General features: G+C 42.8%; 1 protein-coding gene across 1 annotated transcript in view; it reads right to left on the minus strand.

The window, feature by feature from the left end:
* ryr2a (ryanodine receptor 2a (cardiac)) overlaps positions 1-15,798 on the minus strand; it is a 1,117,859-nt gene that overhangs the window by 138,327 nt on the left and 963,734 nt on the right. The window contains exons 82-83 of the mRNA XM_072511661.1: positions 4,428-4,445; positions 611-691 (exon numbers count right to left, since the gene is read on the minus strand). Coding sequence (XP_072367762.1) covers positions 611-691; positions 4,428-4,445 — 99 coding nt within the window. The remainder of the gene's footprint in view (positions 1-610; positions 692-4,427; positions 4,446-15,798) is intronic.

Genomic DNA, 15,798 nt, shown 5'->3' on the forward strand with positions numbered 1-15,798 from the left:
GGGAATTTTGCCTTTTTTTTAGTTTCTTGAGATCATTTTTGTGTAGGGGAAAGTTTCGTTATTTTCCTGTAAACAAAAGCTTTCTGTATCATTTGGTGGTCTGTTTTAGTATGCGGATGGTGCCGCTATTTGCATATTAGGACCTCATATTCTGTGCACATGCATAGTATTGGTACTTTGTATGGGGGAGTTTGCATCTTTCTGTGTGTTTGTTTTCACAATTTTGTGCATGCTGCTCTTGTTCTTCAATGTTAGGAATCTTGCAACTTCATGCTTTGTGTGATAAGAGTTTGTGCAATGGGCTGTTTGAATTTCCTGCATGTGGAAGTTTTCCATTTTTACACCTCGTGCAATCATATATAGCCAAGGCACTCTCTTTGAAACATGCATCTGGCTTCCAAGCCCACAAAGGTTGGACCTTCCTGGACTCTATAATTAAAAATCCTTTCAGTTTTAACGTAGATTTTCATCATAGTTTCTATGTCAATAGTTTATCAGTCAAAAGATAAAACAGAATCAAGTGTGATAACGGTCGCTGTTAAGTGTTTCAATTGTAATGTAAGATCGCTGTTCCATGTCCAGGGAACACATGCAGCCTTTTGTTACACACCTGAGTTGTGACCTTCACAGAGCAGCTGGAGAAATCGAAAGAGATCACACGTAAACTCATCATCCTGCATCACCTTCTCACCTACAAGATGTCAGTGAGAGGGAGAGTGCAGTGCATCAGTATCAGGAGCCTGGCGGGTGCATCCTAAATCTAAAAGGTTTGCACACCTTTCATTAAATTACAAATATATATCCCACCTCTTTTCCTAATAGTTGCTAATCATAGCTACTGTTCTATCAGAAGCCCACACAGTGCACTTCACAGATAGAGAACAAAATGAAAACAGCCACACACAAAATATGTCGACCAAAAATGAAACCTGAAAACACACAAAACACATGAAAGCAATTTTAGAAGTTGACATGGCTGTGGCCAATATTTATTGATTTTTTAAAAATTATGTATTTAAAAATACAGTCAAGGTGGTCCTGTATATGTGCATGTGTGGATTTAAAATGCAGATGCAAATGGCCTGATGATAGAAGATAATTTTAAAATGTCGTTGAACAACAATATAAAGCAAATGGCTATCCTTCCGCAATGCTTAATTGGTGGCATATCAGGACAGTATGGTGTCGGTTAGCTGAGTTGGTTGGACAGCTGGTTCGTGGTGTGGAGCAAAGCCAGCAGTGTGGGTTCAATTCCCATACCTGCTGAGGTCCCGTCTTCTCAACCTTGCCCCTCGCCTGAGGTGTGGTGGCCCTCAGGTTAAACCACCACCGCTCAGCGCTAAAGGGGAGAGCAACCTATGATCCTCTGGTGACATTTACATCAGGACAGTGGGGCTAAGGAGAGTTGTTTTGTTTTAGCTGTAATTACACAAGCTTCAGCAGTAATGATGCTGCAAATGCTAAATTCAGAAATGTAGCCGCCCCTTAGCTAACTTAGCTAAAGAAAGCTGAGTATCAGAAAGCAGACAAGGATAGTTATGTGGGACAAGAGTTATGATTGTCGAGCTCCAGCAAAGTAAGCTATGCCTTATGTTCTTTATTCCACAGCTCAAATTGGATCCAGTGTGTCGTGAAGCTATTTAAGTTTGAGCACGGTTTAGAATACCTGGTTAACACTGGATTAGATAAACTTGCAAGTGTTGGTGAAGTGTCAAACCATATTCTAGATTCTAACACCCGACGTACATTTATAGACTGTGTATCATTCATCTTAAAAATCATTTCCAAATTTTGAAATCTGATTTGGCTGAATTTAGGCACGATCTAAAAAAAGAGAGTAGTTAATAGAGACAGTTGACAATGTGAACGTTTTCATAAGACACTTGACAGGGATGAAACATAGAACTATGAAGCAAAACCTTCTGATTAAGGAAGCAGAACCGGAAACAATGTCCAAGGCCAAGGTAAAATTCACTATAAGTCCACCGGCATAAGGTTTACTCGCAGAAACTATTTTAATTCTCAAATATGGTTGGGTAATTGGACACCGTTTAAAGTTAATTTACTAAAGTCTGGTTTCACCATTCCACTGAGTTCTGGGGCTTGCTGCGCTGCCAGAGGGAGTTTCTGAGCAAAGATCAAGCAGCTCTCCATGGGCTGACGGGCAGATTAAACAAAGACTCACTGCCAGATCACTGTTATACTCCTCTGCAACCAACTGAATAGTGGCAAAGTCCTAACAGCAAGTCAACCTCGTGCCTGTCATAATGCACATGGCCCAGCCATATTTTAACAGAGTGAAAAAAAGAGGGGCAGATAAATATTTTATGGCAATAACATTTGGTAGAGTGTTCAGATATGTAAATTTCGCAAGGTGTCAATTTGACGTGAGGAATTATTCAAACCGAACAACCACACGATGTCCACCATGATAGTGGAGGAAAGAATGCCTGAGTTCAGTTTCAATTTTCAATTAACCGAACTAGTTATTAGAACCAAACTCATTAGACTGTGGCCGTGAACCATGTCAACACTTCTAAAATATGGAGGAGACCACTGACACGTCATGGCTGACAGAAGAAGCTAATGCTGTATGGATTTATGATTTTACATGGGACTTTTCAGATGTGTACTGTGGACAGAGTGCAGTGGGTGAAACATCAATGTTGGGAAAAGAAAAGCATAAGGTACTGGTGGTTATTTGAATGTGAATTCAATTACTGACTAGACCTAGATGACTGGGCTGAAAATGCATACTGGGTCCAGAAACATTGGACATCACTTTTGCTCTGTAGCCTGTAATTTGCGTGCAACATGTAGGAAGGTGGTATCGTTATAATAGGATAAAAATGGCACAGGAATTTTAGCTGAGCTTTTTCTGCCCTCTCACTTAACTTCAGTGAAAGATAACTGGAAGCTCTTTGGAAATGGCATTAACAGCGATGCTTCTTACATGGAACGTAAAATGGGAAAATCAATACATAAACTGCTTCTGTGGTCAAGGAGCCAGTTTTACTTTTTATTTATTCCTTCATGGAGTGAGGCGTCGCTGACTAGGCCAGCATGTATTCCCCATCGTTAATTTCCCTTGGTGAGCCGCCTTCTTTAACTGCTGCAGTCCATGCGGGGTAGGTGCACCCACAGTGCTGTGAGGGAGTCCTGGCATTTCACATTTCATCCAGAGGCCAAGTTCAGAAACTCATTCATGTGATATTGAAGCAGTTCGTAACTCAACACAACTTGGGCGGCACGGTGGTACAGTGGTTAGCACTGCTGCCTCACAGCGCTGAGGTCCCAGGTTCGATCCCGGCCCTGGGTCACAGTCCATGTGTAGTTTGCACATTCTCCCCGTGTCTGCGTGGGTCTCACCCCCACGACCCAAAAGATGTTTAGGGTAGGTGAATTGGCCACGTCAAATTGCCCCTTAATTGGAAAAAAAAAGGATGCTCTAAATTTTTTTTTTTTAAACTCATCACAACTCTTGGTTGTCTGGCATCACAACTGTGAAAAGTTTCCAAAGATTTCCAATGAAGAAAAGAAAGAATTTGATCTTGATTAAACCTATTTTCCAATTTTCTGGCATTGGAGAACCAGCTATCGGCACTCTATCCCACTTTGAATAGTTCTATTCAGTTTTGGGAAAATGTGAACTCTCTTTGCTGACTGCACCTCTTCCTATACCCATTCAAAACAATGTCCACAGTGTGGAGACTTTAAACTGAGAACTAACTGACCAATCCTTTCTTTGGACGAAAATGTCTGATACTTGTTATTCGTCAATTTCTGCAACCAGTATGCAATTCTGATTTCTGGAGTTTTATATTGAACGGGCTTACCCTAAAGAGCCAAAACTGTACAAAGGCCCTTTGCAACAAGCCTGAACCTTACATTACAATATGTGCAAAGGAACCCGGTTGCAAAAGAAGGTATATAGTATAACACACAATAAACTCACACAAATAATGTCATCTGCATCACAACAAATAACAGCGCCATTGCACATCAGTTTTTAAAGCAACAGAAAAATTAAATCAGGTACAAAATTTAACACTAAAAGTCCTTTAGTCGTTACTTGCACATTGATAGGTGCAGCCATAAAGCCACATTGAATACACAACAAGAACTACAGTAACTGTACACCACAGATCGGCACATCCAACCACTGCATAACTATGCCACTTTAACGGCTCACAGTTCTTACATCTAGTGTGCCAGTTACTGTGCAAATCCTGAGAGAGAGGCAAAACAGACGTGAGGTTGGCTAAAAGGCTTAAACTTTTTCTAAAGCAAAAAAACAAACAGAAATATATGTTTTCTTTTTCATTAACAACTATGCACAATGTCTAAAGAGTGCAAATTGGCAAGAGTTCAGGACCTGTACAGTGCTGACACAAAGGTAACAAAGGAAATGGCAGAGTTATAATTACCGCGCTCATGAGTGGTGACTGAGGAGGGGGAGACAGAACAATTGAAATCAAAAGAAAAAAAAGATGAGATTAGGTAGTTAGAAATTATGCTCAGCTTCATTCTAAATTTTTTAGGATCTGGGTAGGTTGAAAGAGAGGCAAACAGAATTGTAAAAATCACACAAAAATAAAACCATATATCAGAAGAACAATCATACACATTTCCTTGGTTTTTTTCTCACTAAGTAACAAAGGGTTTATGTTATGTCAAACAAAAAAGGTATTTTTCAATAACTAACAAACCCTATGTTTATTTTAACATTTATTTATGCAATGAATTAAAAATGAACAATTCAACACAATTTATTTTTTTCACAAACACACACACACACATCCTATTGCACGGGTACACAGGTTTAATACACACTGCTGTTGGAAAAGTACTTGAAAAGTCGGTGCAGTTGGAAAGGCTTCCTCATTTTTTGTTTAATATCTAATGCTAGCATCTGCTGAAAATCTAATTTAGTTGATTGCCTTTCGGAATTTGGCATTTTTCAAAGAGCGGTGTTTGGTGAGTGGTTTTGCTTTCATGACGACGACGCTTTCTTTGGTAGGATTTTAACACGGTCACATGACAAAACAAGGGAACAAGCGATAGATACATCATGACCAAGTGGCTGTGACTATTCAATGATAGTGAAGAAAATTACAATGAAGAATGTTACAGTGTCAAGAGGAAGAAGGACCAAATAAAAATGAATGGTGACAACATTCAAAAATGGAAAATGCAGCAGTATGATTTGCTTGTGTGCAAGCAAAAGAGAGGCTTCCAGATTGAGTAGTATTTACATTTGTATTGATAAACTTTTTGATCTCTTGACCATAAAGGATGCCTCTTTATAAAGCACTTGCTGGACATGTCAAGAGTTGGATTAAGCAGGATACATTTGTTGCTAAAAAGTACTTTGATAATTGAAGCGGCATTGCTGCTTTTGCATTATCAATATATTACATAACCTTTTTTGGATAGTTTGGAGAATAACGAGAATTCAGGAAGGATTTCCGACACCTATAGCCCACAAATTACTATTTGTGATCATGTATCGTAAGACATTCATCCAACTGCTATTTTAACAGAATGATTTACCTCTTTTATTTTTAAATAGAATGGATACTTCTAAAATAGCAGGTACAGGACTGCCATACAAATGGGTTCAAATGCTAATCTCACAGATAGCACAGAGGAGAAGGAGTAGGTCTTTCAGCCCTTGAACCTGTTCTGCTAACTAACTCCTTCAAGGCGCCTCCTTGAAAAGTCAAAGAGGCAAAAAACTCTTTACTTGGTACGAAAAATTATTCATGGAGCTAGCATTTTAATAATGCTTTAAACTTCTCTCATCCTGTGTGCAGGAGTAGAACATAGAACATAGAAAAATACAGCACAGAACAGGCCCTTCAGCCCCGATGTTGTGCCGAACCTTTGTCCTAGATTAATCATAGATTATCATTGAATTTACAGTGCAGAAGGAGGCCATTCGGCCCACCGAGTCTGCACCGGCTCTTGGAAACAGCACCCTACCCAAAGTCAACACCTCCACCCAACACGAAAGGCAATTTTGGACACTAAGGGCAATTTATCATGGCCAATCCACCTAACCTGCACATCTTTGGACTGTGGGAGGAAACCGGAGCACCCGGAGGAAACCCATGCAGACACGGGGAGGATGTGCAGACTCCGCACAGACAATGACCCAAGCCGGAATCGAACCTGGGACCCTGGAGCTGTGAAGCAATTGTGCTATCCACAATGCTACCGTGCTGCCCTTAAGAACAAAAATATCTACACTATATCATTTTACCGTAATCCATGTACCTATCCAATAGCTGCTTGAAGGTCCCTAATGTTTCTGACTCAACTACTTCCACAGGCAGTGCATTCCATGCCCCCACTACTCTCTGGGTAAAAAACCTACCTCTGACATTCCCCCTATATCTTCCACCATTCACCTTAAATTTATGTCCCCTTGTAATGGTTTGTTCCACCCGGGGAAAAAGTCTCTGACTGTCTACTCTATCTATTCCCCTGATCATCTTATAAACCTCTATCAAGTCGCCCCTCATCCTTCTCCGTTCTAATGAGAAAAGGCCTAGCACCCTCAACCTTTCCTCGTAAGACCTACTCTCCATTCCAGGCAACATCCTGGTAAATCTCCTTTGCACCTTCTCCAAAGCTTCCACATCCTTCCTAAAATGAGGCAACCAGAACTGTACACAGTACTCCAAATGTGGCCTTACCAAAGTTTTGTACAGCTGCATCATCACCTTACGGCTCTTAAATTCAATCCCTCTGTTAATGAACGCTAGCACACCATAGGCCTTCTTCACAGCTCTATCCACTTGAGTGGCAACTTTCAAAGATGTATGAACATGGACCCCAAGATCTCTCTGCTCCTCCACATTGCCAAGAACTCTACCGTTAACCCTGTATTCCACATTCATATTTGTCCTTCCAAAATGGACAACCTCACACTTTTCAGGGTTAAACTCCATCTGCCACTTCTCAGCCCAGCTCTGCGTCCTATCTATGTCTCTTTGCAGCCGACAACAGCCCTCCTTACTATCCACAACTCCACCAATCTTCATATCGTCTGCAAATTTACTGACCCACCCTCCAACTCCCTCATCCAAGTCATTAATGAAAATCACAAACAGCAGAGGACCCAGAACTGATCCCTGTAGTACGCCACGTAACTGGGATCCAGGCTGAATATTTGCTATCCACCACCACTCTCTGACTTCTATCGGTTAGCCAGTTCGTTATCCAACTGGCCAAATTTCCCACTATCCCATGCCTCCTTACTTTCTGCAGAAGCCTACCATGGGGAACCTTATCAAATGCCTTACTAAAATCCATGTACACTACATCCACTGCTTTACCTTCATCCACATGCTTGGTCACCTCCTCAAAGAATTCAATAAGACTTGTAAGGCAAGACCTACCCCTCACAAATCCGTGCTGACTATCCCTAATCAAGCAGTGTCTTTCCAGATGCTCAGAAATCCTATCCTTTAGTACCCATTCCATGACTTCGCCTACCACCGAAGTAAGACTAACTGGCCTATAATTCCCAGGGTTATCCCTATTCCCTTTTTTGAATAGGGGCACGACATTTGCCATTCTCCAATCCCCTGGTACCACCCCTGTTAACAGTGAGGATGAAAAGATCATTGACAACGGCTCTGCAATTTCATCTCTTGCTTCCCATAGAATCCTTGGATATATCCCGTCAGGCCCGGGGGACTTGTCTATCCTCAAGTTTTTCAAAATGCCCAACACATCTTCCTTCCTAACAAGTATTTCCTCGAGCTTACCAGTCTGTTTCACACTGTCCTCTCCAACAATATGGCCCCTCTCATTTGTAAACACAGAAGAAAAGTACTCGTTCAAGACCTCTCCTATTTCTTCAGACTCAATACACAATCTCCCGCTACTGTCCTTGATCGGACCTACCCTCGCCCTAGTCATTCTCATATTTCTCACATATGTGTAAAAGGCCTTGGGGTTTTCCTTGATCCTACCCGCCAAAGATTGTTCATGACCTCTCTTAGCTCTCCTAATCCCTATCTTCAGTTCCCTCCTGGCTATCTTGTATCCCTCCAACGCCCTGTCTGAACCTTGTTTCCTCAGCCTTGCACAAGTCTCCTTTTTCCTCTTAACAAGACATTCAACCTCTCTTGTCAACCATGGTTCCCTCACTCGACCATCTCTTCCCTACCTGACAAGGACATACATATCAAGGACACGTAGTACCTGTTCCTTGAACAAGTTCCACATTTCACTTGTGTCCTTCCCTGACAGCCTATGTTCCCAACTTATGCACTTCAATTCTTGTCTGACAACATTGTATTTACCCTTCCCCCAATTGTAAACCTTGCCCTGTTGCACGCACCTATCCCTCTCCATTACTAAAGTGAAAGTCACAGAATTGTGGTCACTATCTCCAAAATGCTCCCCCACTAACAAATCTATCACTTGCCCTGGTTCATTACCAAGTACTAAATCCAATATTGCCCCTCCTCTGGTCGGACAATCTACATACTGTGTTAAAAAAGCTTCCTGGACACACTGTACAAACACCACCCCATCCAAACTATTTGATCTAAAGAGTTTCCACTCAATGTTTGGGAAGTTAAAGTCACCCATGACTACTACCCTGTGACGTCTGCACCTTTTCAAATTCTGTTTCCCAATCTGTTCCTCCACATCTCTGCTACTATTGGGGGGCCTATAGAAAACTCCTAACAAAGTGACTGCTCCTTTCCTATTTCTGACTTCAACCCATACTACCTCAGTAGGCTAATACTCCTCGAACTGCCTTTCTGCAGCTGTTATACTATCTCTAATTAACAATGCCACCCCCGCCCCCCCCCCCACCCTAATCTTATTGAAACATCTATAACCAGGGACCTCCAACAACCATTTCTGCCCGTCTTCTATCCAAGTTTCCGTGATGGCCACCACATCGTAGTCCCAAGTACCGATCCATGCCTTAAGTTCACCCACCTTATTCCTGATGCTTCTTGCGTTGAAGTATACACACTTCAACCCATCTCCGTGCCTGCAAGTACTCTCCTTTGTCAGTGTTCCCTTCCCCACTGCCTCATTACACGCTTTGGCGTCCTGAATATCGGCTACCTTAGTTGCTGGACTACAAATCCGGTTCCCATTCCCCTGCCAAATTAGTTTAAACCCTCCCGAAGAGTACTAGAAAACCTCCCTCCCAGGATATTGGTGCCCTCTGGTTCAGATGCAACCCGTCCTGCTTGTACAGGTCCCACCTTCCCCAGAATGCTCTCCAATTATCCAAATACCTGAAGCCCTCCCTCAAAGAACAAACAAAGAACAAAGAAATGTACAGCACAGGGACAGGCCCTTCGGCCCTCCAAGCCCGTTCCGACCATGCTGCCCGACTAAACTACAATCTTCTCCACTTCCTGGGTCCGTATCCCTCTATTCCCATCCTATTCATGTATTTATCAAGATGCCCCTTAAATGTCACTATCGTCCCTGCTTCCACCACCTCCTCCAGTAGCGAGTTCCAGGCACCCACTACCCTCTGCGTAAAAAACTTGCCTCGTACATCTACTCTAAACCTTGCCCCTCTCACCTTAAACCTATGCCCCCTAGTAATTGACCCCTCTACCCTGGGGAAAAGCCTCTGACTATCCACTCTGTCTATGCCCCTCATAATTTTGTAGACCTCTATCAGGCCTCCCCTCAACCTCCTTCGTTCCAGGGAGAACAAACCGAGTTTATTCAACCGCTCCTCATAGCTAATGCCCTCCATACCAGGCAACATTCTGGTAAATCTCTTCTGCACCCTCTCTAAAGCCTCCATATCCTTCTGGTAGTGTGGCGACCAGAATTGAACACTATACTCCAAGTGTGGCCTAACTAAGGTTCTATACAGCTGCAACATGACTTGCCAATTCTTATACTCAATGCCCCGGCCAATGAAGGCAAGCATGCCGTATGCCTTCTTGACTACCTTCTCCACCTGTGTTGCCCCTTTCAATGACCTGTGGACCTGTGCTCCTAGATCTCTTTGACTTTCAATACTCTTGAGGGTTCTACCATTCACTGTATATTCCCTACCTGCATTAGACCTTCCAAAATGCATTACCTCACATTTGTCCGGATTAAACTCCATCTGCCATCTCTCCGCCCAAGTCTCCAAACAATCTAAATCCTGCTGTATCCTCTGACAGTCCTCATCGCTATCCGCAATTCCACCAACCTTTGTGTCGTCTGCAAACTTACTAATCAGACCAGTTACATTTTCCTCCAAATCATTTATATATACTACAAACAGCAAAGGTCCCAGCACTGATCCCTGTGGAACACCACTGGTCACAGCCCTCCAATTAGAAAAGCATCCTTCCATTGCTACTCTCTGCCTTCTATGACCTAGCCAGTTCTGTATCCACCTTGCCAGCTCCCCCCTGATCCCATGTGACTTCACCTTTTGTACTAGTCTACCATGAGGGACCTTGTCAAAGGCCTTACTGAAGTCCATATAGACAACATCTACTGCCCTACCTGCATCAATCATCTTAGTGACCTCCTCGAAAAACTCTATCAAGTTAGTGAGACACGACCTCCCCTTCACAAAACCATGCTGCCTCTCACTAATACGTCCATTTGCTTCCAAATGGGAGTAGATCCTGTCTCGAAGAATTCTCTTCAGTAATTTCCCTACCACTGAAGTAAGGCTCACCGGCCTGTAGTTCCCTGGATTATCCTTGCTACCCTTCTTAAACAGAGGAACAACATTGGCTATTCTCCAGTCCTCCGGGACATCCCCTGAAGACAGTGAGGATCCAAAGATTTCTGTCAAGGCCTCAGCAATTTTCTCTCCAGTCTCCTTCAGTATTCTGGGGTAGATCCCATCAGGCCCTGGGGACTTATCTACCTTAATATTTTTTAAGACACCCAACACCTCGTCTTTTTGGATCTCAATGTGACCCAGGCTATCAACACACCCTTCTCCAGACTCAACATCTACCAATTTCTTCTCTTTGGTGAATACTGATGCAAAGTATTCATTTAGTACCTCGCCCATTTCCTCTGGCTCCACACATAGATTCCCTTGCCTATCCTTCAGTGGGCCAACCCTTTCCCTGGCTACCCTCTTGCTTTTTATGTACGTGTAAAAAGCCTTGGGATTTTCCTTAACCCTATTTGCCAGTGACTTTTCGTGACCCCTTCTAGCCCTCCTGACTCCTTGCTTAAGTTCCTTCCTACTTTGCTTATATTCCACGCAGGCTTCGTCTGTTCCCAGCCTTTTAGCCCTGACAAATGCCTCCTTTTTCTTTTTGACGAGGCCTACAATATCTCTCGTTATCCAAGGTTCCCGGAAATTGCCGTATTTATCCTTCTTCCTCACTGAATTCCTTTCAACTGACACTTGAAAGCCTCCCACATGTCAGATGTTGATTTGCCCTCAAACATCCGCCCCCAATCTATGTTCTTCAGTTCCCGCCTAATATTGTTATAATTAGCCTTCCCCCAATTTAGCACATTCACCCTAGGACCACTCTTATCCTTGTCCACCAGTACTTTAAAACTTACTGAATTGTGGTCACTGTTACCGAAATGCTCCCCTACTGAAACATCTACCACCTGGCCGGGCTCATTCCCCAATACCAGGTCCAGTACCGCCCCTTCCCTAGTTGGACTGTCTACATATTGTTTTAAGAAGCCCTCCTGGATGCTCCTTACAAACTCCGCCCCGTCCAAGCCCCTGGCACTCAGTGAGTCCCAGTCAATATTGGGGAAGTTGAAGTCTCCCATCACCACAACCCTGTTGTTTTTACTCTTTTCCAAAATCTGTCTACCTATCTGCTCCTCTATCTCCCACTGGCTGTTGGGAGGCCTGTAGAAAACCCCCAACATTGTGACTGCACCCTCCTACACCATTCCTGCAGCCACGTGTTCAGCTGCACTCTCTCCCTATTCCTAGCCTCGCTATCACGTGGCACCGGCAACAAACCAGAGATGACAACTCTGTCCTGGCTTTTAACTTCCAGCCTAACTCCCTAAACTTATTTATTACCTCCACACCCCTTTTCCTACCTACGTCGTTGGTACCAATGTGCACCACGATGATCCGAGACATCCCTGGCCCTGGCACCCGGGAGGCAACATACCTTCCGGGAGTCTCGCTCACGACCACAGAATTTCCTATCTATTCCCCTAACCATTGAATCTCCTACAACTACTGCTTTTCTATTCTCCCCCCTTCCCTTCTGAGCCCCAGAGCCAGACTCAGTGCCAGAGACCTGGCCGCTAGGGCCTTCCGCCGGTAGGTCATCCCCCCCAACAGCATCCAAAATGGTATACTTGTTTTGAAGGGGAACGACCACGAGGGATCCCTGCACTGTCTGCCTGTTTGGGTTTTTTCCCCTGACTGTAACCCAGCTATTCTTGTCCTGTACCTTGGGTGTGGTTACCTCCCTGTAACTCTTCCCTATCACTCCCTCTGCCTCCCAGATGATCCGAAGTTCACCCAGCTTCAGCTCCAGTTCCCTAACACGGTCTTTGAGGAGCTGGAGTTGGGTGCACTTCCCGCAGGTATAGTCAGCGGGGACACCGGTGGTATCCCTCACCACCCACATCCTACAGGAGGAGCATGCAACTGGCCTAGCCTCCATCCCCTCTTACCTTACAGAATATAGCTGCCCTGTGGACTAACTGGATCTCCGCCCTCCGACTCTGCTCCCAGTCAGCTGCACTCTCTGTAAACTCCTGGCTCTCTTCTCACTCTTTGCGGAAATGTAGGAAACAAAATGAAAGGAGCATCTTACTCCCTCCTCACCTAACTCCCTCAGTCACCAAACTCTCACTGTAGCACTCAAATGCACCAAATTCAGCACTCCCTCAGTCACCAAACTCTCACTATAGAACTCAAATGCACCAAATTCAGCACTCAGTGCAAACAAAGTCTGCACTGTCGGGGATCACTTTTATCCTGTGAATCTAGCCTCTGAAAACTGGCCTAATCCAATTAACTAATTAACAAGCTCCAGCTGCAAGTACCTACAAGTAGAAGTTTTGTTTAAAGCTGATTGAAAATTCACCTTCTTCTAAACCAAACAGCAACTTTTAAGTTAATTAACTAAATAAAAGAAAGACTATACTTTAGATAAAAATGAAGCCTTATACTCCCTCAGTCACCAAACTCTCACTATAGCACTCAAATGCACCAAATTCAGTACCCAGTGTTACTTAACTTCTGTGCTAAGTAGTCTGGCTCTGGACTTCAAAATTACACCCCCTTGACATTGACTCTCCCACCAGCAGAAAATGATTCACTCCATCTAATATATCAATTCCTTCAAAAATTCTAAAAAAAACACCCCGGTCCAATCACCCCGAATCCTGCCTCATAATTTAATCCTTGGAGTCCTGATAACTTTTTGGTGAATACGTGCTGTACCCCTTTGAAGACCAATATTTCCATCTGAGGTGCAGTGCCCAGAATTATACACAGTACTCCAGAAGTGATCTAACCAGAGCTTTGTGTAGCTGGAGAGAAACCTCCTTACTATTATGTTCCAGCCCCCTAGATTTGCAGGCTAATTTTTTTTTTTTTAATTCTTTTATACTTCACTACTGTATTTTGGTGATCTGTGTATGAAGACCCCAAAATCTCGCCTGACGTCCATTGTTCCTAATTTTACATGGTTTAAAAAGTACTTGGATCTATTCTATTTTTGGTCCAAAATGGATGACCTTACACTTACCTGCAATGAAACCATCTACCCCAGTTTTGAATGCTGTACTTCATTTTTCAATGTCTCTTTGTAATTTTATGCAACGGTCTACAAACCTTCTATGTCACTAATCGGAGTGTCATCATCAAACTTTGATGTGTGGCTTTCTAACCTGTTACCTTAGTCACTAATAAATACAGTGAATATTTGAGGCGTCAAATTAATCCTTGTGTACACATACCCAATATCCTTACTCTCAGTCGTCTATCACCTAACTCATTTTCTAACAAGTTGAGTAATTTGCCTTCAGTTCCATGTGCTTTATTATAATAATCTACTCCGCTTTATTAGTGTCACAAGTAGGCTTACATTAACACTGCAATGACATTACTGTGAAAATCCCTTAGTCGCCAAACTCCGGCACCTGTTCGGGTTTCCTGAGGGAGAATTTAGAATGCCCAATTCACCTAACAGTACGTCTTTCGGGACTTGTGGGCGGAAACCGGAGTACCCTGAGGAAACCCAAGCAGACATGTGGCGAATGTGCAGACTCCGCACAGTCAGTGTCCCAAGCCGGGATCAAACCCGGGTCCCTGGCGCTGTGAAGAAACAGTGCTAACCACTGTGCTACCATGCCACCCTTTCAGCAAACTGTCTTTTAGGTGGAATTTTATTGAATATTTTCTGGCAGTCTATATAAACTATGTCCATAGATGAACCCATATTGGCTCTCTCTCTAATGAACTCAAATTTCCCAAAAGTGCTCAGTCATTCTGTCCTTAATTGTAGATTCCAATAACTTCTTCAAAGCAGTTGTTAGACTAAGATGACTATACTTTCCTGGTATTTCTCTCTCACCTTTGTCAAATAATGGGAGTTACGTAGGAAATTTTGCATTCTAAAGGGGCAACTCTTGAATATCAAAAGCTATGTAATATAATGGTTAAATCATCTGTAATTTCCTCCCCTAATTCCTTTATGGCCGTGGGTAGCAACCATCAGGTCTTGAGGATTTATCAGTCTTTAGTATCATTAATTTCTATAATACTCTTTTCTCTCAAGTTAACTTTAGCGAGTGCCTGTCTTTGACTTGTTATTGGTTTTCCTGGAATAGCAAATATATTATCCTCTTCCTACACTGTTACGACTGACACAAAGTAATTGTTCAACAAGTCATTTACAACATTACCCACTTTTGTATTAAAGGGTTCAAATTACCCTTGACTATAGTTTTCCATCTCAGATAACTGTTAATTTCTTTTGTGTTTGTCTTAATATCCCTTGTAACTTTCTTTCCATAAACTCTTTTTGCAGCTCTCCATCTTGATTAACTTAGTTTGCTGTTTTTCTTATGTCTCTCGCAATTCACTTGTCTATGTGCTCTTTCCGTGACATTTACATTTCTTTATCTGCTGTTGGCTGTTTGAGTTGGTAAGTGGACCTCTTGCCTCTGAGGGTACATATCGGTCTTGTGTTATGCAACTCATTTTTTGAACACCTCCCACTTCCCGACTGCAGTTTTACCTGACCAGTTTGGTGTTGTCAGTCTTTGTCTCATCCTGTTAAAGTTGGCCTTAAAGTAACCTCTAATTTTAGCAATTGTGTTATATTTTTCTAGCAATTTGTAGGCTTATATTTTTAAATTACATTTGTAACAGGAGAAGAAACGTGTTTGTAATTATCCGCATGGTATTTCTCAAGACAATTTGCCTTTAATCCAGACTTCATTTCCATTCAAAGGCTGGCATTTGGGCTTCAGGGGGCTCAGAAATAGTCACTGCTAAAGGTGCCTGTCCCTTGAAGCCGGCCATAACTGGAGATCTCATGATGTAAAGAAATAAGTTATGAATTTTAGTATGATCGATTAGATTTTTTCTTTGCAAGCATGGGCTGTTTATCCAAATAAAGCCTTTAAAACACAAATGCCTACATGAATCCCACAAAGAAGCTTTGATTAAAACGTTAGGCTTAGTCTGATTCCGGAAATGGATGAAAATGAGAAACCATTCTTGGTGATACAAAACTGTTTACTTAAAGGTTGTCTTTTGGACAGCTAGGCAGGCAGATTTAGTGGGGTTGAACTTTCAGTGACAGAGCCACTGTGATGTTTCTGCTG

Source organism: Scyliorhinus torazame, chromosome 1, assembly GCF_047496885.1.
Source record: "Scyliorhinus torazame isolate Kashiwa2021f chromosome 1, sScyTor2.1, whole genome shotgun sequence".
Lineage (NCBI taxonomy): Eukaryota > Metazoa > Chordata > Chondrichthyes > Carcharhiniformes > Scyliorhinidae > Scyliorhinus > Scyliorhinus torazame.